This window comes from Sminthopsis crassicaudata, chromosome 3, assembly GCF_048593235.1.
Source record: "Sminthopsis crassicaudata isolate SCR6 chromosome 3, ASM4859323v1, whole genome shotgun sequence".
Lineage (NCBI taxonomy): Eukaryota > Metazoa > Chordata > Mammalia > Dasyuromorphia > Dasyuridae > Sminthopsis > Sminthopsis crassicaudata.
The window spans coordinates 303,914,009-303,939,862 of record NC_133619.1 but is presented as its reverse complement, the minus strand read 5'-3'; the positions used below and the strand labels follow the sequence as shown (position 1 = coordinate 303,939,862).

Below are 25,854 nucleotides of genomic sequence, written 5' to 3'. Positions count from 1 at the left end.
TCAGGTTTGAGAAAAAAGATCAACAATAATTTAGAAGCCTTACATTTTTATGTTATGGATACTTTCTTCCAGAAGACAAATTAAAAATCTCAGAAATGATAAGCAGTGAGCAACATTACAAGAAATGAGTCTGATTATATCTTACCATACAGGGAACAACTGATTATTGATGTGGGAATAATACTGGAATCACATCTCTATATATTGTCAGACAAGTCTATTGAGTCATACAAAAATTAGAATATCTAAGACAAGCACTGCAGATAGATGATGATTTGATCCCATATTGGATGCATATACAGTCAGTTCTACTAATAACACCTATTTTGAAAATGCAAATTTGTTCCAATGTGATTTATGTATTTTTTGGTGTTCTGTCATTTCAATTATACCCAAGTCTTTGTAACCCAATTTGGGTTTTTTTGGGCAAAGATATTGATTTGCCATTTCCTTTTCTAGCTCATTTTACAGATGAGGAAACTGAGGCAAACAGGGTTAAATGACTTGCTAAGAGTCACACAGCTAGTAAGTGTTTGAAGTCAGATTTGAATTTAGATTAGTTGAACTTGACTCCAGGGTCAACATTTTATCTACTGTACCACCCAGCTGCCTCAATTTATATATTATGGAACAATTTGAACATAATTCAACTTTTGAATTTGTTCACCCAGGATTTTGCTCATGAGAATGGAGAAAAGTGTACCAGCTGAATGGATCAGGACAGGAACAAATACAATATACATTCATATAGCATCAATATGGATCAACTACCTCAATTCACTGTATGTTATGCTAGAAGGCTATAATTTGCAATTCTTTCACATATGTGCCCCAATATATTTATTATAGTATATATTCTCGTTCAGTAAAGTCCATATACACCTACCCTTCACACTTTCTTTTTCATGGCTGAGGCAGGGCAGGCAGGCCTTGTCTGGTGATTACCAGACCAACTAATGGGAATAAAGGTACAGGCCAAAGTAGCTCAAGGCCAGTGAAGCTTCCAATATTTATTTCAGTATTTATATATTTCTTGACCATTTAACATATATAAAACTGTGTTACTGTTTTTATTAGGTTCTTTTTTATTTTTTAAAAATAACACTGATGAAATTTATGGGTGTTATTCTAACTCCATTTTCCTCATAAGCCATGTTATGATTTTTGTTGTGCAGTTTTGCACAATGGAAAAACCTAAGGAGGGATCACAGAAGACAAGACAGAATGGATGAGAATGAGTTTTTATTTGCATGAGTGGAGTATGCACTCACATTGATGAGATCATAGATTATTTAAATATTAAATGTTTTTATTATTCCTTTTGGATTTTCAGATATTACATTACTTTTTAAAAATTAAAGTTGTTTAAATTATTTTCTTTTTTTCCATTTCTTTCTTCCTTATACCCAACTCTTTTAGGAGTCCCAAGTATACATAGGCCCTGACATCTGATGAGAAGAGTGTGGAGATTACTGTCATTTTTAAGTGTTATACTGTTATAGACATACTTTTTACCAAACCAGTATCCTTCTCTACTCCAAAACTCAAACCCAAACCCATCAAACCAGTATGGTGCTGACATGTAAATCATTTTGTAATTTTAGTGAACAATCAGTATTTTTTTCTGTGATAATTTTTTGGGGGTCCACGCCTATAATTTCTTTCATTCAGGGAACTTGTAGTGTGGGAATTTGCTATGCCAAAGTACATGGGCAGTTACCTGAAATTTACATTCTTAAAGTGTTGTCTTGGACTTTGACAAAAGGCAAACAGCTAAATTTGTCACACAGCTAATATGTGTCAGAAGCAGGCTTACATATTTCTGACTCCCATTATTCCACACTCTCACACTAATGGCATAGCTAGTTATTTCCTGAAATTTTATTTGTTTACCTTGTTTTTCCTTCTTAGGAACTTCTAAGTGAACTTAGGAAGTTCTAAATGAATTTTTCTGCATTTTTCTATCTTCTTTATCCAGGTATAATGAATACTTTTTTAAAAAAAATATCTCTTGAGTGTCATAATGGCATATTACTCTATTCTTTTCTTCTCAATTCTGTCATATATTGTCTGTTTTGTTTTCCAGTGGATAAAGGGGGGAGGAAATAAAGGCAGCAGCTCTTTTTTGCATAAGAGTAAAAAGGATTTCCATGGGTGTACTCTCACTTCTAGGCCATCTCCAAACAGGTAAGTTGCTTGTATATCTGAACAAATGATTAACAAAAAAAAAAAAAAAAAAAAAAAAAAAATTAACCAGAAATAAGTATCCAAGTTAGTGTTTTGATTTTGCATATTTTTAAATTTTAAAATCTTTTAGTTATTTTTAAACTTTTAATGTTGGATGAAATGTACCTGATATTTGTTATTTGGAAATACTTAGAATTTTTGTCAATGTTTTGTGTTATCCTGCTCTAAGAAAAAGAAAAAAAAATCTCTACTTCATTTAGAATATGGTTTGAATGATACTATCAGTGAAACTTTTGATACTGGGTAATAGTTACAAAATAATATGAATAAATTAAGTTGCAGTTGTTATTGGGGACTTGTAAATATTTTGAAAATTTAGCAGTTATAACACTAAATATGTATTTAAAAATAAAGACTATGGGTCTGGTAAGTTTGTGTCTTTTTTAGTATAGTATATCTAAACAGTAACAATAAAAGGAATACATTGTTGGTCAATGAATATAAGTAGAAATCTCTTCTTCTTTTATACACATTTGCTGCTTGCCAGATGCATTTTCTTTGTTGAGATTATCATGTATTAATGATATTAGTCAGTCAATAAACATTATTAAGTACCTGCTATGTGCCAGACACTGCTTAATGCTGATCATATAAAGAAAGTAGGTCATAATTTACTGGTAGAGAATACAAGCAAATAAATATGTAGAAATAAGCCATACATAGAATAATTTCGAAATAAACAACAGGAGGAAGGCACTAGAAATAAGGGGAATTGGGAAAGTTTTCTTGTAGAAAGAATTTTAGGTAGAACTTCAGGGAAGCAAGAATATAGAAATGTGGAGGAAGAGCATTCAAGGTCTAGGAGATGCCTATGAAAATGCTATCAGATGTTACATCTTATTCGAGGACCAGTTAGCAAGACTTTCTCCCAGATATAATCTGAATAATTGAAAGAACACTTAAAAACCACATCTAGAGAGAAAATAGGCAGTTTATTCAAAATATTTCATGTTAGAAATAAATTCTTATCCATTTTCCTATTCCTGATATTTGGGAGAACTTATATATCTTTCACAAATGGACATATTATCCTGTATTAAATATCTCCCATTTGCATTCAACATATTTTAATAATGTTTTACATTTTAATGTAATTTAATAATGATTTACAACACAAATTATTTTCAGAGTTATAGAATTTCACAGTTGGAATGGACCCTTTGAGATGTGATTATCCAAAATCTTCTTGAAAGACCTCCAATGACAGGAAACTTATTATTTTCCAAAACAAATCATTTTACTTTTGAAGAATTCTAATATTAATTTAAATAAAATTTTTTTTGAAGAGGGATAGCTAGCACTGAACTTGGAATCAGGAAGATTCATCTTCTTGAGTTCAAATCCAGTCTCAGACACATACTAGCTATGTGATCCTGGGCAAATTACTTAAGTCTGCCTCAGTTTTCTCATCTGTAAAATGAGTCTAATGGTTATTTTGTCAAGTATTTTTGCCAAGAAAATCCCAAATAAGGTCATAAAGAGTCAGACACAGCTAAAAATGATTAAATAACCAAAACAAAAAATTTTAAGAAGTATCCCCTTATAGCAAGCTGTAATCAGTCTCTCTATAACTTCAATCTGTTGGTCCTAATATTGCCCTCTGAAGCCAAATAGATCAATGAATCAACAAGCATTTGTTAAACTCCTGATAGTTTTGAGACTCTGTGTGCTGGAAATGCAAGCACAAAGAAGAAAACAGTCTGTTTTTGCAAGAAGTCTTTCCCTCATCCCTGCCCATTCCCTTTGAATAATTGATTCTTGTCATGTTCTTTCCTTAGTCTTCTCTTGGCCAAATATACCCCATTACTCTGACCTTTGTATGATAAGAGTTTTGAATCGATTACCATTCTGCTCCATTTCTCTGGTTGTATTGAAGCTTGCCAATATTCTTCCTAAAATGTGGTGTCCACAACAGAAAACAGTCTTGCAGCCTGATCATTAGCCTTCGTCATTAATAAACAATATGGTTCTGTTCATGCAGCCATGTTAGCTTCTTTGGATTGTCATACTTTGGACTCAAGGAGGTTGCAGGTCACCACAACCATCAGATATTTTTCTATATTAATTGTTGCCTAACCTTGTTTCCTTGATCATATACTTATGTAATTGATTTAAAATAGTTGAACACAATGATTTAAAGGCTATTTAAAATTTTTAAACTATGTCAAATTTATATCAATTACATATCAACATGTGAACATGCAACATTTTTTAGTGATTTCATATTTGCTAATAAATATATATGATTGCTCAGAATTCTGGTGGTTTTTAAAGAGACTTTTATTAAAAAGTCAAATAGCTTTTAATGAATGGCAGCATGGGTCTAAAAATTTAAAATTATCATTTGTCAATAATTTGGTTGGTTCCATTACTGTTTAATCATTGGTTTTAGATCAAGCATTTTATTCATCATTAGATCACAGAAATCATGGTTTTGAAGATGGTCATTTTAAAGAGGTATAAGAATACTTTGAAAGCTAATTAGCTCTGTCCTATTATAAGCAAACAGATTTAGAGAAGGAACACTTAATCTAATGCTCCCTTTCTCTCCTCCCTAGCCTGTTTTATAGATGAGAAAACTTAACCTAGAAAAGTTTGTTTGCCAAATTCCTCTAACTCCATCCTCTACTTTTCCCTTTGTACCATCCTCTCTTTTTTTTAAATATTATTTTGTATTTTATTTTCCTTCAGTTCTGTGTAAAAACAATCAATATTCATTTAAAAAATTGAGTTCCAAATTCTGTTCCTCTTTCTCTCTCCCCCTCATTGAGAAGGCAATCAATTTGATATAGGTTATAATATGTGCTGTTATTCAAAACATTTCTATATCAGTCAATGTGTTAAAGAACACATAAATCAAAATAAAAACCCAAGAAAAATAAGTAAAAAAAGTATGTTTCATTCTGTGTTCATACTATCAATTCTTTTTCTGAGGATGGATATCATTTTTCATCTTAAGTCCTTAGAGTTGTCTTGGATCATTGTATTCCTGAGAATAGCTAAATTGTTCACAGCTGATCATCTTACAATATTATTGCATATATAATATTTTCCTGGTTCTATTCATTTCATTTTGCATCAGTTCATGAAAGTCTTTCCAGCTTTTTCTGAGCATCTAATTAGTTATTTCTTAAAGCACAATAGTATTTCATCAGTCATAAAACAACTTGTTTAGCCATTCCCCAGTTGATGGACATCCCTTCAATCTAGAAAAGAGTTGCTATAAATATTTTTGAATATATATATATATATATGTTCTTTTCCTTTTTGTTTCTTTTGGGATACAGACCTAATAGTGGTATTGCTATATACATCATTTTTTAGTCTCAGTGTTGTTTCAAATTGCTCTACATAATGGTTGAATAAGTACACAACTCCACCAAGAGCATCAGTGTCTCATTTTCCATATCCCCTCCAACATTTGTCATTTTCCTTTTCTATCCTATTATCTAATGGATGTGAAGTAGCACCTCAACATTATTTTAATTTATATCTCTCCAATTAATAGTGATTTGGAGCATTTTTTCATATGTCTATTTATAACTTTGATTACTTAATCTGAAAACTTCATTTTTAAAAATAATTTATCACATTTGGGGAATTGCTCTTAATTTATAAATTTGATTCATTTTTCTATATATTTGAGAGATGAGACCTTAATAGAGAAACTTGCTTTAAAATTTTTTTCACAATTATGATTGCTAATTGTATTTCCCTCTACCCTATTAATGCCCTTTATTGTATTCTCTCTCTCTTTTCACTCTGTCCCTTCTCAAAAATGTTTTGCTTCTGACTAATACCTTCTGCAGTGCATCCTCACTTTTATGAGTACTCTCTCCTTATTTCCTTTCCTTCCTACTTTCCTGTAGGCTAAAATAGATTTTTATACTCAATTGAATGTGTATATTATTTCCTCTTTAGCCATTTCTGATGAAAGTAAGGTTCACTTGCTCCCCCTCACCTTCCTCCATCTTCCCTTTCAGTAAATGCTTTTTCTTCTATATTTCATGTGAGATAATTTATCCCATTCTACCTCCCCCTTTCCCTTTCTTACAGTAATACTGTAAGATTACTAGTTTTTCTCTACATGCACACACACACACATACACACATGCCTTCTAACTGTCCTAATAATGAGAAAGATTTTATGAGTTACAAGTATCATCTTTTCATATAGGAATATAAATTTTAACCTCATTAAGTCCCTTATGCTTACTTTTTCCCATTTCCTGTTTTCATTTGTTTGCTTTTTTGCTTTTCTTTTGTATGTGAAAGTTAAATTTTCTATTCAACTTTGATTTTTTCATCAAAAATGCTTGAAAGTCTCTATTTTATTGAATACCCTTCTCTCCATGTCTCTTCTTCCTTCTACCCTGTCCCCCCTCCAAGGATTATACTCAGTTTTTCTGGTTAGGTGTTCTTGATTATAATCTCTTGCCCTCCAAAATCTTATATTCCAAGCTCTCTAATCCTTTAATATAGAAATTGCTAAATCTTGTAATATCCTTATTGTGAATCCATGATAGTTGAATTTTTTTCTTTCTGGATGCTTGCAATAATTTCTCCTTGACTTGGGAGCTCTGAAACTTGACTATAATTTTCCTGGGATCTCTTTCAGGAGATGATCAGTGGATTCTTTTAATTTCTCTTTTACTCTTTGGTTCTAGAATATCAGGGAAGCTTTTCTTGACAATCTTTTGAAATATGGCTAGACTCCTTTTTTGATCATGGCTTTCAGAAAAACCAATAATTGGGAAATTATCTCTTCTGGATCATTTTTTCAGGTCAGTTGGTTTTCTAATGATATATTTCATATTGGGTTTTTTTTCATTCTTTTGATTTATTGTTTTTTGGATGTTTCAGAGTCATTAGCTTCCAGTTGTTCAGTTGTAATATTTAAGGAATTATTTTCTTCAGTGAGTTTTTGTACCTCCTTTTTCATTTTGCCAATTGTTTTTTAAGGAGCTTTTATAATTTTTTTCTCCTATTTCCTATTTGACCCATTCTGCTTTTCAAGACATTCTTTTCCTCAGTGGATTTTTGAACCTCTTTTTATCATTTGGCCTATTTTTGTTCTTTTAAAAATATATTTTTATTGACATCTTCTGTTTTTATATCACTTAGATTTCCCATTATTTTTTTCCTTCTCCCATAGAATCCTTCCTTTTAAAAAAGAGTTTTTCCACACAAAAAAAGAGGGAAAAATTAAGCAAAATTGAGCAGCACATTAGGAAAAAAACCTCTGACATAGGTAATATTTTATATCTATCTCACCCATATTTCTAAATCTAATCACTCTTCCTCCTTTTTGCCTTGGCATAGGAAAGGTCCAAATTAATATTTTCCTAGCATTAGGCCTGAGAACAGACCATTATCTTTATGATTCCTTTGTGTCTTCCAGTCTTCAGACTAGGGTACGGTTAGTCACACAATTATAAGGCTTCCTGGAATCTAAGAAAAATGTAATAATATCTTGCTATCACCTGGAGGTTCCCTCTCCTACACTGAGATTATGGCGGCTTCCACTCTGTTCTATTTATTCTAACACAATGGCCTTGTCCAAAAATGTATGTTTCTTTCTAAATTTTGAATATTTCTTCTCTGTCAGAAGGGTAACATTTTTGATCATAGATTCTCTAGGAACATGGTTGGTTATTGCTTTGTATTTCAAAAACAATATTATTATTTGTGTATGAATTGTTCTGGTTCAGTTCACCTTACTCTGCATCTGCTCATACTATCTAGGATTTTCTAAAATCTTTTTTTTTTTAATTATTCTTGTTATTCAGTTGTGTCTTCATGACATTCTTTGGAGTTTTCTTGGCAAAGATACTGAAATGATTTCTATTTCCTTCTCCAGTTAATTTTATAGATGAAGAAACTGAGGCTGTTTAATTTAAGGAGAGTTAAGTGACTTACCCAGGGTCATAAGTTTTGAGGACAGAGCTGAACTCTGGAAGATAAGACTTCCTGACTTCAAGTCCACTACTCTATTCACTGCCCCACCTAGGTATCTTGAAGAGTTTTTATTGATGTTTAGTCATTTTCATTTGTCTCTCTCTCTTATGACCCTCTTTGGGGTTTACTTGGCAAAGATACTGGAGTAGTCTGTCATTTCCTTCTCTAAGTCATTTTACAGATGAGTAAACTGAGGCAAAGTTAAGAGTTAAGTGATTTGTCCAGAGTTATATAGCTAGTGAATGTCTGAGGCTGGATTTGACCTTAGATCTTCCTAACTCCAGGCCTAATGCTCTATCTAATGCTTCTTCATTATTTGTTAAGGCACAATAATATTTCATTACATTAATATACCACAGTTTGTTTAGCCATTTTTCATTCCTAGTTGATGGGCAATCTCTTAGATTTTAGTTCTTTTTTAATACCCTGTTAAGAATCAGGAAGTTTTTTAGTTTGTAACAGCTCCTTTCCTAATATTCTCTTCTCTTTCACCCCCCAAAAAGTTTCCTGTTGAGTTTAATATATTTCTACACCAAAATTTTTGTGTTTTCATGTGCCCACTCTCCTTTGTTTCAAATAAGAGGTTCATTTGATGCCTGCTCGACATATTCCTTTCTTAGTATATGCATACTGTTTTTATGCATCCTAATTCTGAGAAATAGGAAGTTCTCCCTTTTCCCTATTCCCCCTTTTATCTTCAGAACTGAACTAGTTCATTTTTAAATCCCCCATTTTTCCTTATTTAATTTCCTTAGTACCCTTTTGGAAAACATGAAGATTTTGAAAGGACACTTATTTCTTCTCTCCCATGAGAATATTAACATTACTTCATATCACAGCCTCTTCTGGTTGCTCATATAAAATAGTACTTTGAGATTTCTCTTGAATTTTGAGTTTGCATGTCAAATTATTTACTCATCTCTAGTCTTGAAAGTTTTCAATTCTGTTAAAGGCCCATTTTCCTTTATAGGATTTCCTCCTCCTTTCTGGATAAGTTATTCTTGGTTACAAGCCTATTATTTTTTGCCTCATAGCTTCAAATCTAATGCTGTCACTATACTGGGCTGTCTTTCCACACAACCTTTTCAACAGTATATCCCATGGTTCTTTTAGACAAATCCTCTGATCCCACCAGTCCAAAATATTTAATATTTTTGCAATTATCTTATACTTTTCCATCTTTAATGTTATATTTCACCCTTCACCCACTAGAATGTCTCATTCTTCTGTCAATCCAAATTCTGGTAATCTGACTCCAATCCTCCCTCCCTTCCTTTCCTTTCTTCCTTTCTTCCCTCCCTCTTTTCCTTTCTTCCTTCCTTCCTTTAATTACTTCCTTCCTTCTTCCCGCTCTCCCTCCCTCCTTCCTTCCTTCCTTCTTGTTCTTTGCTACCTTGATTGCCTGTTTCTTGAGGCCTCCCTATTTCTGTCAGTTCATTCCTTACCCCCTTACCTCCATACTGCTATATAGAACTTAATTAAGTAATTGAACTAAATAATAAATGAACTAATCTTGTATTTATGTATGTATTCACATTATAGTGTCTGAATCTTGGGCTTTGATTATATTATGATTACAAAGTATTAAAACCATACTTTCTAGTTGAAATAGCTTATTTTCTTAATATAGAGCTCTTTTTTTCACAACTAAAGTGCTTTTAATTGCATGGCATATATGTGTGTGTGTTTTTTTTTTTTTTTTTTTAAACCTGACATTCCTAATTTTGTTTACCTTGCTCACTAAAATCTTGTTTCTAGGATTCTGAGAGTCTCTAAGATGAGATTGGAAGGAAGGATCCTAATCTAAGTACCTAATTTTTTTTCCTTTACTAGGTTCTAAGAAGGGTTGTTTGCAGTTTTCCTAATAGTAGGATATTTTGTACTTATTGATGAGAACAGATAAGTATAATGTTTTACATCCAGAAATTTAGTGACTTTTCACATCATGTATGGCCACTAAATTTGTTCATTTTTTATTATCTCACCTTCCATGAATTGAAAGGAGTGAAACCTGCAGAAATCCTTCAGCTCTTTGTCTAGAACAGGGATACTTAATCTTTTTTGTGTCCTGAAACTATTGGGTATTTTAGTGAAAACTGGACCTCTTCTCAGAATAATGTTTTTAAATACACAAAACACATAGGATTATAAAGGAAACCAATTCTATTGGAATACAGTAATAAAAAAATTTTTTTTTAAAAAACAGTTTCTAGGCATTGGTTTAAGAATTCCTGTCACAAAAACTCAGTCTTATAAACAGGTCATCAAATTGGGCTCTTTAGAAGATTTACATCAAGATTTTTGTTTTTTTTCTTAGTTTCAAAAAACTCTATAGGGTCATGGTTCTTTTGAATTTGTAGAAACTAACTTTTCATGATCAAAGAAAAATTCAAATTTAGCTCTCTGAGAATGTTTTTTACTGCTGAATATTGAAAATTGATGAGTTCATTTACTTTGTAGAATGTGCCTACATATGCCTATAAATACAAAATATAGCAAATGTCCATGTCTTAGGGACATCCTTTTAGTTCCAGGCTCTTTCTTTTGGCAGGAGAGAGGAGCCTTTTTGTTCATAATTACTGAAAACATCTCTAGGCATATGAGGATTTTTTTTTTTGGGGGGGGGGTGAAGTGTTGAATAGAGAGTGTTATATTCTCCATTTTGGTCCTGGTGTCACAAAAACCAAAACCAAAACTAAAAAAAAATCCCACCAAATATATTCAAATGGAGCCTTAAGTTTTTAGAAAAGGTGAAAACTCATGGAGTATCAGTCCAGAATATCAGGTTAGCACGTTTAGGAGCACTGGTGTATATAATTCATGTACACACATACACTTATTTATGATAAGCGCAGTTGTTATTTTCATTTTATAAATGAACAAAACTGAAGCAGAGAGTGGTTATAGGACTTAACCAGAGTCCTATAGACTACACAGTCCTATAGTCCTATAGACTTACTACAGAGGTAGTAAGTATCTGGGGCTGGATTTTTATTCAAGTTTCACTAAGCCCAGTACTCTATCCACTCTGCCACCTATCTTTTTGAGCATTCCTGAACAAAGGAGATGAAATCATTAAGCACGAGTGTGTTGTTAATTTAAAGTCTACTGATATTTCCAAGTCACATTCTCTATTTTTTGTCAAGTCCAGAGATATTAGGTAACCTCCTCTCCTCTGAGGAAAGCATTTGGGAGAACATTGACAAGATAATTTTCTGCCATGGTATAAAGATAAGGATTTTGGGAATAATTATGTTGACATGTGGGAAGATTGTTTGGAGATATCTACTTAAAACTTAATTCACCCAGCAGGAGAGTGTAACAGCAATAAGAAAAATACTTTTCAAGAAAGTAATTTGAACTAACATTAGTGATTCAGTGATTTTGAATATACTATGCCATTACATTTCTGCTCATTCATAGGTGAAATTTTGGTTTTGACTTTTAAAAAATTCCTTCATTAACATAAGATAATGAGAGAAAGCCCTTGTAGGAAAATGTTGAAATTGAGGCAGCACCTATTTTTATTGGGGGTTTTTTGAGACTGAAATTGGGGCTATTTTAATCAACAATAGGTTAATATCTAATCTAGACTGTCAGAAATAGCTAAAAAAAGTATTAGACCAGATTTGACCCACATCATATTTAAAAAAAATCCTGTTACATAATAATATCCAGTTAGTTTTCTAGAACCACCAGGATAGCCAGATAACTGCTCAGATACACCATGACCAGATATTTCTCTCTCTTCAGGTGCCAAGCGAAGAAGGAAAGATTCTTCAGACTGGTGTATAGAACCTTTCCATTGTTTTGGGAGATGATGTGAGGTTTCAGTGGAAACTTTATCAGATCCTCCACTGCCATCAGTAAGACTAAGAACCACTTTTGCTGAGGTTAGAAAGAACTCTTGGAATTGTTCCCCTGCAAAGAGAAAGCATGTCAGTTTTCTTAGAAGATTTGCAGTAAAGGGGGATTCTATAGTAAAATTTTATTTTGAAGGAGGAAGAGGGACATAATGGGGAAGTCTGACATTTGTATCCTCTTCAAATTGTTCTACAGTCAACCCCAATTAGAAAACTAAGTCTACTTAAACTTGAGATCCAGTGACCTGTCATGTGAACTTACATTTTTTTTTTTTTTTTTTTTTTTTTTTTCTTTCTGAGTTGGTCTGGAAAGGAACTGGAACTTCTGAATATATAAATTTCAGAAACTCACATCTTGTGGGTCGTTAATCTCAGTATGTAGAGACATAACAGTTTGTTAATATAAAAATGTAATTTTGTTTTCTTTTCCCATCAGCCTAATTTCCCTGCAATTCTGATAGGAAAACATTACAGATATAAAGAATTGCTTTCAAGTTTTGAGTTTCAGATCACCCAGATAAGCCAGTAGACTGGTTGATCTAATGATTTTTATTTATTCAAATATAATAAAAGGGCTGTCTGGAAGCAACAGTGAGGAAATCATACGAACATTTGTAGGTTGGTTAAAATGATCCAAGGGAAACAATAGAAGAGCATACATGAAAGAAAAGGACGTGCAATCCTACTTAATTTTATCTTAGGGCAATATTGACTAATTGCATGTATTTAATAGATATTTATATAACATCTATTTGCTTAAGGTACCCTGCTTGAGTGCTATATTTAAGCCTTCGGATTTTTTAAAAAAACACTAACTTAACTACCTCCTTTGCCTTAGCAGTTACTTTCCTGAATTATTGATTCAGCCACTAGTACCTAATTCTTTTTTTATTTTTTATTTTAATTTTTTATTTTATAGTTTTTATTTACCAGATATATGCATGGGTAATTTCACAGCATTGACAATTGCTAAACCTTTTGTTCTAATTTTTCTCCTCTTCCCCCCTCCCCCCAGATGGCAGGTTGACCAATACCTGTTAACTATGTTAAAGCATAAATTAAATACAATATATGTATATATGTCCAAACAGTTGTTTTGCTGTACAAAAAGAATCAGACTTTGAAATAGTATGCAATTAGCCTGTGAAGGAAATAAAAAATGCAGGTGGACAAAAATAGAGGGATTGGGAATTCTATGTAGTGGTTCATAGTCATCTCCCAGAGTTCTTTCGCTGGGTAGTTGGTTCAGTTCATTCCAGTACCTAATTCTCCTAGCAGTGTTCTGGCTATAGCAGTCACCTAATATTTTAAACACCTAAGCCATGAGTTTCTTTGCATCTCATGAAAAAGATCACATGGTGCAAAAGGTTAAAATAATCTGTATTATACTAGACTAAATTATGATGATTAATGAAAATATTCCTCTACTAAAATCCTGTTTTGATACTGTAGTATGATAGAAGTGACTTTGGGATTTTAAAGGTTATGATACCAAAGTGTAAAGTTTTTCAAGTCTTAATAAAATGGAAAGGCATCAAGTCTAGTGCTCTCAGTGACAGACTGTGTATATCTTTGTCTGAAGATCAGCCTAGCTAAATTTGTAGGGGCTAGTAAAGTCTATGGAGTCATGGAAGGATTGTCAATCTTTTTAGGGAGAATCCATGATTGAATCATGAATATGTAGAACAAAGTAATAAAAATATTTCTTATTGTAGTCTACTGCATAACCTGCCCTTTAGAGAAGACAGACAATTATGTGTCAGTGTTTTCATAAAACATTTCCTTTTTTTTTTTTTTTCATTTTAATTTTTGGTGAGACAATTGAGATTAAGTGACTTGCACAGGGTCACATTGTAATTTAAGAGCTCTTAACTTCCAGCTCAATCTACTGCTCCATTTATCTGCAGCCTGATAAATCTTTTGAAAAAGCAAAGTGTAAGTTTGTTTGGGGAAATTAAGTAACAAATATCATCTTTAAGTGCATATCAATGGATTTAGATAATGAAGACATTTTCCTGCTACAAATAGTCTCAGAGGTTTCTTGTAGATACATTTTCTTTTCCTTTTTTCCTTTTGACTTTGGCTATCTTGATAACCAATGCTTATTCTGGCTTTCTACTTATATCATGAAATTCACATATGTTTTGTTTCGAACTTGTATTTTTTATTTTTGTTTGTTTTGTTTTTTATATGCCTAAAGAATTCACAGGAAAGTTGTCTGTACTGATACAGCCTTACAATTTATATTCTTAGAGTGTTACCTGAAAACAATGAAAGTTTAGGTCACTTGTGCAGGTCATTAACCTATTATGTGTTAGAAATGGGGCTTGAATGTAGTAGTTCCTTTAAGGCTGTCCTGTATTTTTTTTTATAACATGTTTCAATAACATGGAGATATGCTTCTAGAAAATTACTTTATAAATAACCCAAGTGTAGCACTGCTATTTTCTGCCTGTGTGGCCTTGGGCAAGCTCCTGAAGCTCTAACCTTTCATCTTATAAGGCATTTGAAAGGCTTTTGATATTCTTTGATATATATGGAAGAGAGATTGTTCTTCTATAGCCTTGGAAGTTGTACAGAAGCAAGTTCACTTTTGTACTAGGAAAAACTTCCTCTTAGTAAGAAGAGCCAATATTTATTCAGTTTTTTAATCTTTCTAAAACATATGTATGATCACATTTGATCTTTACAATAACCCTCAGAAGTAGAACTGCTACATAGAGATAGGATGTTGAGCTATGATTTTATTAGTACAGTTGTTATCACTTGTACTCAAAGAGGACCAAAATGATATCTCGATGTCAGGATCATTGTATAATGTGTCTGATTGTGACTGGTCATACCAATTTAACCTCAGAAGACTTTACCATAGGTTGGTGTAGGGAGCTCCTAAAGGAGGAAACTCCTCTATAATTCTGTCCTTATGGATTGACAATATATACAGTTGCCTAGAGAACTAAGAGGTTGTGATTTGTACACAATCACCTAGTATATGTCAAATATGAGACTTTGAACTGAGGTTTTCCTGGTTTGAAGACACCTCTCTGTGCATTTTGCCATGCTTCTATAAGATTCTGAGAATTGTCTAGAAATGGAATCAACTAACTCTGGAGGTAGTCAATTCCCTCCTCATTGATGATTTTCAAGTGAAGACTGCTTGACCACCAGTTGGGGATTTTGTAGAAAGGATTCTTCTTAGATATAGGTTTGAGCAAATGGCCTCTGGTGTTTTTCAGCTCTAAGATTTTCTGATGATGCTGTCTTATTTTATTCTCCTTCCCTATTCTGCAAAACCTTATATTGACAACATCCTTTTCAATATTAAACCAGGGAGGAAGCAGAACAGAATTAGCTAATAGTTTGATGTTGATGAAACTGATACTCTGGTCTGGTCCTTGAGATGGTTGTTTTCATCTGACACTCATATTGAGGCTTAGAAGGTCCATTAGAATTGGTGCTTATTCATTCTATTAAGCATTTAGGTGCCTTAGTAGGTATTCAATAAATCATTGTTGGATGATTAATGTATTTTATAGTTTTATCTCAATCTGCCTAGTAACTAACAGAAAATGGGGTTGATGTTTCATATGGAACTTATCATGTTTTAGAATTATAATCTATTGGTTGTATTTGTATTATTGTTGCTAGGCAACCAGATCTCCGTTACTGTGTATTCTTATCCACCCTTGACTAAGGTACCGCATTTTTTATTGAAAGACATATTTTAGTGGTACTTTGCGCTCTTATGAGTATTTAAAACTTTTCTTGTTCTATTGAGTTTTTTCTTTATCCCTTTCTCAATTCAGTCTCTGTACCTGAACCCAACAGTTAATTCAGGGAAATTCTAGAAAGCCCATTATAGAGCATCCTTTTGTTCTGCTAAGATGTAGATAGAGTGCAAAGGAAAATTATCCTTAGTAGCTCAGAATCTAAAATACATGTATCTTGTCAACTTCTATTTTTGTTTTTATATTTTTGGCTATTTCATGGAGTCGTTGACTTAAATTTGATCCATTCTTGTCTTCAGGGATTCCATTTCTTAGGTAAGCTTTATTACTTTTTCTTTTAAATTACATTCTCCCTCCAGTTATTTCCTTAAGAGCTTTTCTGGTTTTTTTTTAACCACTTGTTTTATTTATTATAGGTATTTACATAGTTTTTATAGAATCTCCATTTCTTCTCCTCTTCCCCTCTTTACTTTGAATCTTTTCTTGAAGTTGTCATGGAGTTACTTGTTCTTTCCTTTTGGACATCTTTAGATGGCCAATTATTGGCCATTATTTGATTTATTCATCTTTCCAATTTAAGTTCCTGAACCATGACTTGGGTATCAAAGGTAGTTCTGCCATCTGGTTGTGAAACAATGAAACAATATCTCTGATGAATTAATTGAAAGTGAATATCATGGAAAGGGCAGTGGAGAAGCACATTGTGTGTATAAGCATTCTGCAAGGTAGGACAAGGGAGGAATTTCCAGGGACCACAGGAGTAAAGGATACCATCAAAGAAATGTTTATGGTACAAAATGAAGATAGGGCACAATTAATGGGCAGCTTGCATCTTCTACTGGCATCTTGGTATGTCAGGGGAAATGTCAGCATGTTGAATAGACTGCCTATGGTGAACTTAGGTAAGGACATGTATAGAGTCAAATAGGATGGGCAGGCATGGATAGATTACAATTTACAACATTGGAGGAAATATTCAAATCATTGATTTCATTGATCTATTTAAGTATTTTAGTATAGACCCTTATAGAAGAAGTGATGTAAAGGATATCACCAAGGAAAGGTATGATTGGAAAGGACCAGTGACAAAAATGAGAGGTAATATGTATGATTCTTTTGCTTTACTGGTAACCTGGAAATATAACTAGTGCTAGAGAAAGACCTTTAGCATTTTATGTAGTTGCTTTGAAAAGTAGATGCAAAAAATTGCATTGAATTAGAAGATTGGGATAGGTTGCTATTTGTACTCATAGAGGGAAAATCCACATGGATGAATTCATTGAAGTATTAAAATAGTAAGAAAGTTGGTATATGAGTTGGTAGTAGCTGATGAACTTTCTCAATTACCTTTTTTTTGTGATAATTATACTATTTGTGACTTTTTCCATTTTTGGATTTAAACAAATGTCACTTTCACCTACTGTTAGTAGCAAAATTTGGAAAGATACTGAAAGACCTGGTTTCAAGTTTAGTTTAGCTACTTATTGTCACCTGGATGGCCCAACTCAATATGCTTCATTGCTCCTTATTTTTCTTCTTCAACCTGCTTTGATTTCATACATTGTTTCTGACTGTCACTACCATTTGTTCTTAATCTTTGGATTATCTTTGTCTTTTCCCTTTCCCTTCCCTTTCCCCAAATCTCTTGATTTATCTCTCCATCCTCTTCCTTAGCACTAGATTAAATAAACATTTGTATTAATGCAGTAGTCTGCATTCAGATTTTCCAGTCTCTCCCTCCCAATCATTTACATTGTTGCAAAAACAATTTTTCTTAAGCAAGGATTTAGTTATGTCACTCCTCTGTTCCTTGGCCTCTATTTACTGAGAAAAGATTAATTTCTTTTGCAGGCATCCAAGGCTCTTTGCATCTTGGTGTCACCATACATTTATTAATACTCTTTGTGTCTCTCCTCTCTAGCCAAACTGAACATCTTTCTCTCTTAATATATTCCAAGCTTGTATATTCTTATACCTTTGCTTGTGCTACTGTTTTATGGAATATCAATCATCCCTTAAGTTTCTTTTCAATTCTTTTCTAGAATTCTTAGAAGTCCTTCCCATGCTTAAAAATTCAAAATAAATGTGGCTTTCATTTGGAAATGTTTTGTGATCTGCTATTTTTATAAAAGACTTTTCCCTCAGATCTCAAACAGCCCTTTGTTTGGTGATCATCCAAAACAATCATCATGTAGTAATTATCTTAGCTACTATCTACATTAATTCCCCATGTTCATTGTAGTGCTCTGTATTAAGTATGTGAAGCATATTTTTAAATTAATGTTTGCATATATATGGAAAGAGAGAGATAAGAGACACACCCACATACAGACACAAACAGAGAGCACTGATGTGCTGTTGTGCTCATTTCTTTAACAATTTTCTGAAACAATAAATGGTAAAACTGAAACAATTTTATTTTAGGAAACAAGGGAGAAAGAAAATCATGCCTATTAATGATATACTCTGTATTTTTGTGTTATACTTTGAATAAAAATATTACCTTTCTCGCTGGAGTTATTTGAATGGGAACTGAAATATAGTATGAATTTGCACTTGGATGAACTATAAGAGATGTGTAATACTAGACAAAAATCTGAAAATAACTCCAATTTAAGTGCACTAGATTTCAGTTTTAGAGTAGTCCAAGAGTTACTGTGGGAGCTTTTGATTTAACATAGCTAATAATTGGATGCAGTGGTTAACTAATAAATAAACCAAAGTTTCTATCTTGAGTTCCTACTTCCTCACATTTTGTGTTGAATTTGACTTACTATACCATTATAAGTGCTATATTTATTATGTATTTATATGTATAACAGGCAACTCAAAGTTATGTTGACGAATGTCCTATTGACGGATTCAGGACGAAAATACATTAAGAATCTTCCTAGACCTGACGCTAATTTATGTGATACCAAGAAGTTGCAATCAGACTCACTGCCTTCAACATCTGTTGACAGTCTAGCGATACATAAAAAGTTAAATCCTCTTCACCAAAGCCTTTATTTGTCTGAAAGGTATGTTTTCCAGTAACGGTTTTGTTCAACTTATCCATACTTGAAATAACATAGCTCCTTACTCCTAAATGAAATTGTTTCTTATAGTTTGCTTATACAGATGTACCTTCTTTAAGCAAATCTGAAAAAATAAAAATCAGAGTTTATGAAATAAAAAAGTTAGAGGATGATCCTTCATTTTATAAAAGATTTACCATAGAATGCTTTAGATTATATATTGATTAACTGAATTTTAAAAGATTCAGCATTTTAAAATCCTATTGATTCATGACTCTTTAATTAAAAACTATACTACTTTTTTTGTTGTATAAAGCAAGGTACATCTGTTAGATGCTTCTAAGTTATTTAGGATATAGAAAATTATCTGTTTAACATGCAAACCAGCTGTTAATCACTAATTGTTTAATAATACATAACCTCATTTTCATATTTTCATAATTTGCATGCTACTTATCCTTATCACCTATGACTTTTTCATATTTTCTTGGGTTTATAATCTGTTTTGTTAGGAGATTTTAAAAAATTAGTTTAATTTTATAAACACAAGATGTCAGAATTATCTTTTTGTTAGAAATTTTATGGGCAATCTGGGGCTGAAATTTAGATTGGGAATTTTCAGTCTGTGAAATTATGGTCCTTTATATATTTAGGTTTGCAAATCCAGCATTCATGAGGCTAATTATTTACTCCTACACTTTTCTTACAATTACAATATACTCCTTCCACCAGGTAAGTGCTGGTGCTTTAGATATGCAATACAGGAGAAAGCATGTTCTTTAACCTGATTCAGATTAGGACATGAAATTTTCATTTAGATATCAATTTGTGTAAAAACTGAATATTCCATTTAACTAGCAGGATAAAATGGTATTACTAAATAATGTATTTTAAAAGATACTTGTTCTGAGCCGTATTTAAAAAAATAAACAGACTTTTATAGGAAACTCTTTTACTATGCCTCAATTGTTATTAATCATTAGCTAAGCTAATCCTACATTTTCTCTTTAAATTTAAGTGTATTCTCTTAGTTTTTCAGTCTCTCTGGATTCTTATAAACTTTTCTACTTGATAGGACAACTTGATTATTCTGACATATTTGATTGAAACTGATTAAAGAAACAGCTCTTCCATTTTCTCTGACCCTTCTATTTTCATTTGCCTTCCTCCTTTAAAGAGCAGAGATAACACTTAGAGGTATATTACCATTGACAGTATATGATCTTATGATTTTTTTAAATTGGAATAATTTTCTATCCTCTTTAAAAAAGAAAAATGCTTTTTAAGAATCACTAGTTGCTTAGGTCTTATATGATTTATAAATATGATGGAAGGATTCATTATCTTTGCAGAAACAACTATACAAACATACACACACACATATATTTATATGTCCTTTTTCCATCTCTGATACATATGCATGCACAATTCATTCAACATTTATTATAGCATACTAGGTTAGGGCTAGTTACTAGGAGGATACAGAAAAAAAAAGGTAGTATAAAAAGGAAATAATCAATAGAGGGAAGGTTGAGAAATAATCAACAGAATTGAGAGAGATTGAAAAAAGTTTCCTGTTGAAAGTGAGATTTTATTTGAAATTTGAAGGAAGCCAGAGAAGTTAGGAGGTGGAGAAGAGAGTGGGGTTAAAAGGGGGGATTTTCATTAGCAATATATGAGCCTATGACCATCATGCATCACTTTATTGCCATTGATATCACTTACCATTTTGATTCCTCAGGTTTTGTAGTATTTCATGATTCATAACAATGTTGTATCATTAAGATAATGGTATTAAGATGATGATGGGCTTTTCTTTCTAGGAACAAGGATCATTGAAAACACTGTTCAGTTTTCTTATTTTCAGTCTAACCCATTCTTCTTCCAGTTGTTTTCTGGGACTTAGACATCATTTCAAGTATATTCATGGACTAACTTAATACACTGCTCACTTTATCATGTGTCACAGACTAGAATGAGCAAACATATATTCAAAATTTTTTTTAATTTAATTTTTCATGTGAGATGTTACATTGATCTCTTGAGTACATATTATTGAAGAGATTGTAGAATATTGGTGCCAAACAATGCATATTAAGTTAGAAAAACCCAGATTTTTATATTATATTTTTATTCATTATATTAAACTTCCCAATTATATTTAATCTGTTTTTGGGTAGTGGATGTGGGTCAAGGGATCTATAGACTGCAAATTTGACATCTCTAATGTGGAACTCTGGAATTTCAGTTTAATTTAGTAAACATCTATTTTAAAAACATAGTATCTTCATTCAAGAAAGTTAGAATTTATTGGAAGGTGCAGAGATATACCATGTACATTGATAAATATATATAAAAAGCATATTGAGGAAGGAGAGAACAGTAACAATTGGGTGGTTGGGAAATGCTTAGAATAGAATTGAGAAGGGCAGTTAGATAGATGGCACACTGGATAGAGCACTGGCTCTGAAATCAGGAGGAATCAAATAGAGAGAGTGAGAAAAAGAGAGACAAGAGACAGAGACAGAAAGAGACGAGAGAGAGAGAGAGAATGAGAGAATATTCCTTTTATTTATGCTATATGGAAGTTACCATCCATTTTTTTTGCAATTTTATATGTCAAATCCTTTTTTTTTAAATTTATTTTTTTATTATAACTTTTTATTGACAGAACATATGCCTGGGTAATTTTTTATAACACTATCCCTTGCACTCACTTCTGTTCCAACTTTTCCCTTTCCTCCTTCCACCCCCTCCCCTAGATGGCAAGCAGTCTTATACATGTTAAATATGCTATAGTATATCTTAGATACAATATATGTGTGCAGAACCAAACAGTTCTCTTGTTGCACAGGGAGAATTGGATTCAGAAGGTAAAAATAACCTGGGAAGAAAAACAACTCATTTTTTACACTCATTTCCCAGTGTTCCTTTTCTGGGTGTAGCTGATTCTATCATTGATCAATTGGAATTGGATTAGATATTCTTTGTTGAAGATATCCACTTCCATCAGAATACATCCTTATACAGTATCGTTGTTGAAGTATATAATGATCTACTGGTTCTGCTCATTTCACTCAGCATCAGTTCATGTAAGTCTCTCCAAGCCTCTCTGAAATCATCCTGTTGGTCATTTCTTACAGAACAATAATATTCCATAACATTCATATACCACAATTTACCCAACCATTCTCCAATTGATGGATATCCATTCATTTTCCAGTTTCTAGCCACTACAAAAAGGGCTGCCACAAACATTTTGGCACATACAGGTCCCATTCCCTTCTTTAGTATTTCTTTGGGATATAAGCCCAGTAGTAACACTGTTGGATCAAAGGGTATGCACAGTTTGATAACTTTTTTTGGGCATAATTCCAGCTTGCTCTCCAGAATGATTGGATTCGTTCACAACTCCACCAACAATGCATCAATGTCCCAGTTTTCCTGCATCCCCTCCACATTCATCTTTATTTTTCCCTGTCATTCTAGCCAATCTGACAGATGTTGTAGTGGTATCTCAGAGTTGTCTTAATTTGCGTTTCTCTGATCAGTAGTGGTTATCATCCATTCTAATCATGAGTACTTTTGATGAATACATCTTTATTATATATTTTATTTAATAATGATAATAAAAGGATCATTGGATAATTATTTTTTCCTGAGGCATTTGGGTTAAGTGAAATGCCCAAGGTCACACAGCTGAGACCAGATTTGAACACAGGTACTCCTTACTTCAGGGCTGGTGCTCTATCCACTGCACCACTTATCTGCCTGATCATTGGATAAATTAATTGCAAACATTTATTAAGCACTCATTATATATTAAGCATTGGGAATACAAATATGAGAGTAAGAGTCTGGAACTGAAGGATTTCACATCTGATGGCAGAGACAATATACATAGGGAAGTGACGGACAGGGAAGGGAATTTTAATTTGTCTGAGAATTCACAAATATAGTAAATGGAATAATAGAACAATTTATTGGCATGCTCTTTACACAGGCAAAGGTAGTATTGATTTAATTACATTGAGTTTTCAGGGCAGTCAAGGACAAAAGAAATCAAGAAGTGGTCTATTGATTTTTGATCAACAGAACCAAGTTATATCTGTGGTTGCAGTTGTGTGATTTTAACACATTCGTAAAATATATCATCTTAGAGGAGAGCCTTTAAAGTTGGGTTTTATTCTACAGAGTTAAATGCTATTCTGTAATCAACAATAGAAACAGTGGGATTTTGTGTTCTTTACACTTTTTAACTGGATAAATTACTGTGAAAATGTATTTTGCTGTAGAAATTTGTATGTGAAAGCCACTACTTATCTGGGAGTTCCCCCTAGGAGGGTTTGATATTCCTAGATCATCCTTCCCCCAAAGATTCTTTTCCAACCTTCCCCTTCCAAGATTAAAGGGGACACATCAAACATCAAGATGTTTTACTGACTACCTACCGGATAGCCCCCATTTAGATGTTCTTGAACCTCAAGTTCAACAAATCAAAAGTGATGTTATCTTTCTGCCTGGAAAGACCTGTTTGTCTTTCTAACTTCCCTATGTCATTAATGGCATTACCTTTTTCCTAGTCACACTTATTCACAACCTTGTAGGAATTTTTGCTATTTCCATTCTAATTCCAACATCTACCCAATTACCAGATCCTATTAATCTTATCTTTCTAATGGTATAGTAGAAAGAGTGCTGACCTTAAAAAGATTTAGGTTTGAATCTCACCTCTGACATTTGCTAGTTGTATGATGGCCAATGACCATTTCTTACAGAACAATAATATTCCATAACATTCATATACCATAATTTACCCAACCATTCTCCAATTGATGGATATCCGTTCATTTTCCAGTTTCTAGTCACTACAAAAAGGGCTGCCACAAACATTTTGGCACATACAAGTTTCTTTTCCTTCTTTAGTATTTCTTTGGGATATAAGCCCAGTAGTAGCACTGCTGGATCAAAGGGTATGCAAAATTTGATAACTTTTTGGGCATAGTTCCAGATTGCTTTCCAGAATGATTGGATTCTTTCACAACTCCACCAACAATGCATTAGTGTCCCAGTTTTCCCACATCCTCTCCAACATTCATCATTATCTTTCCCTGTCATCTTAGCCAATCTGACAGGTGTGGAGTGATATCTCAGAGTTGTTTTAATTTGCATTTCTCTGATCAATAGTGATTTGGAACACCCTTTCATATGAGTAGAAGTAGTTTTATTTTTAATCATCTGAAAATTGTCTGTTCATATCCTTTGACCATTTATCAATTGGAGAATGGCTTGATTTCTTATAAATTAGAGTCAATTCTCTCTATATTTTGGAAATGAGGTCATTATCAGAACCTTTAATTGTAAAAAATATTTTCCCAGTTTATTGCTTCCCTTCTAATCTATTTGCATTAGTTTTGTTTGTATAAAAGCTTTTTAATTTGATATAATCAAAATTTTCTATTTTGTGATCAATAATCATCTCTAGTTCTTCTTTGGTCACAAATTCCTTCCTCCTCCACAAGTCTGAGAGGTAAACTGTCCTATGTACTTCTAATTTATTTATAATCTTGTTCTTTTTGCCTAAATCATGGACCCATTTTGATCTTATCTTGGTGTATGGTGTTGTGTGGGTCCATGCCTAGTTTCTGCCATACTAATTTCCAGTTTTCCCAGTAGTTTTTGTCAAATAGTGAATTCTTATCCCAAAAGTTGGGATCTTTGCTTGCCCTTATTTTCTCAGGACCAGTGATGTTCCTGGTTTGGTAGGTTTTTCTGATGTCCTCCTAAAATATTGACAGTGACCAAAAGTTGGACAACTGAGATCAGGAAAGGATTCATCTTTACAATGATTGGCTTATTCACTGAAAAAAAAATTGCTGGCTACATTTATATTTACCTGACAATGTTTTTTTCAATTGTTTTTCCTTTAGTTGCGGCTTAAATTGTGGCTCACTATCCAAAATCTTCCTGTTCTTTCTATTGGAAAGACTGTATCACAATGGGGAGAGCTAATTTAACTTTTGGAGTACTGGCTCCAGTGTATCATAAAACCTAGAAGAAGTTTTTGGCATTCTGTCTTGGCCCAGGATTCATCTATGATTTAGCCTGCTCAATGTGAGCAAGGAATCATGAGAGTATCCGTTAGCCATTTGTACCCTAGTCTTAATAATTTTCACATCCCGACCTTTGAATAATCTATTTTTGACCCTATAGATTAAATTGCCATGATATTGGACATCCCATCCATGATGTATTTAGCAATCCCTGTGAACTTTATGGATTCACTTCCAGCTCAGGCAAACTTGAGTATTCCAGAACTAACATGTCTATTGGTAGTTGAAGTAGTTCTTGGGGGCTCACTTAGGCATTCAGGGTATCTTCTCATGGGCCATAAGCTTTTTGTAGTAAGACTATTTCTAAAATTTTCAATCTCAACTAGCCTTAATGATTGTATGATCTAGGAGTCCAGCCCCTGTGGTTCAACTAAAGAAACCTTCTCAAGCACTCATTCTGACTCTAGCTTACTCTACTCTTGTTCCTCTTTCTACAACTTTGTAGTAATGTTGGGGTAAGTTGTCTGAAATCAGAAAATTCAGGTATTGTATGGGATTTGGGGAAAGTCAGATTCTGCTGTCAGTATTGATAGACTCATTGCTTAGAACAGAGGTATCCAACATGAGACCTATAACACTGCTGAGTGCAGTTATGTGTAAACTTTATCTCTTTTACTTGCTACCTGTGTAAACTTGGTTAAAACACAACATTTTTTTTGCCAGTTAGTCAGTGATCATTTATTAAGTGCCTACTATGTGTCAGGTACTATGAGAAGTGCTGGGTATACAGGAAAAAAAAAGGCAGAAGATAGATGTTGCCCTCAAGGAGCTCACAATTTAATCGAGGAGGCCATAGGAAAATAATTCTATACACACAAGATAGGTATAGAATATGTAAGAAATAACAGAAAGCACTTGAATTAATAGGGATTGAGAAAGCTCCCTATAATAGGTAGGATTTTATCTGGGATTTCAAAATAGAGAAGTC

General features: G+C 32.9%; 1 protein-coding gene across 5 annotated transcripts in view; it reads left to right on the top strand.

The window, feature by feature from the left end:
* SENP7 (SUMO specific peptidase 7) overlaps nt 1–25,854 on the top strand; it is a 135,319-nt gene that overhangs the window by 13,345 nt on the left and 96,120 nt on the right. For 3 of the 5 annotated variants that reach the window (XM_074301052.1, XM_074301051.1, XM_074301050.1), the window contains exons 4-5: nt 2,087–2,187; nt 18,619–18,816. In XM_074301052.1, coding sequence (XP_074157153.1) covers nt 2,087–2,187; nt 18,619–18,816 — 299 coding nt within the window. Of the gene's footprint in view, nt 1–2,086; nt 2,188–11,958; nt 12,099–18,618; nt 18,817–25,854 lie in introns of those variants that run through there. The other 2 variants (XM_074301053.1, XM_074301055.1) reach the window with 2 other exon arrangements.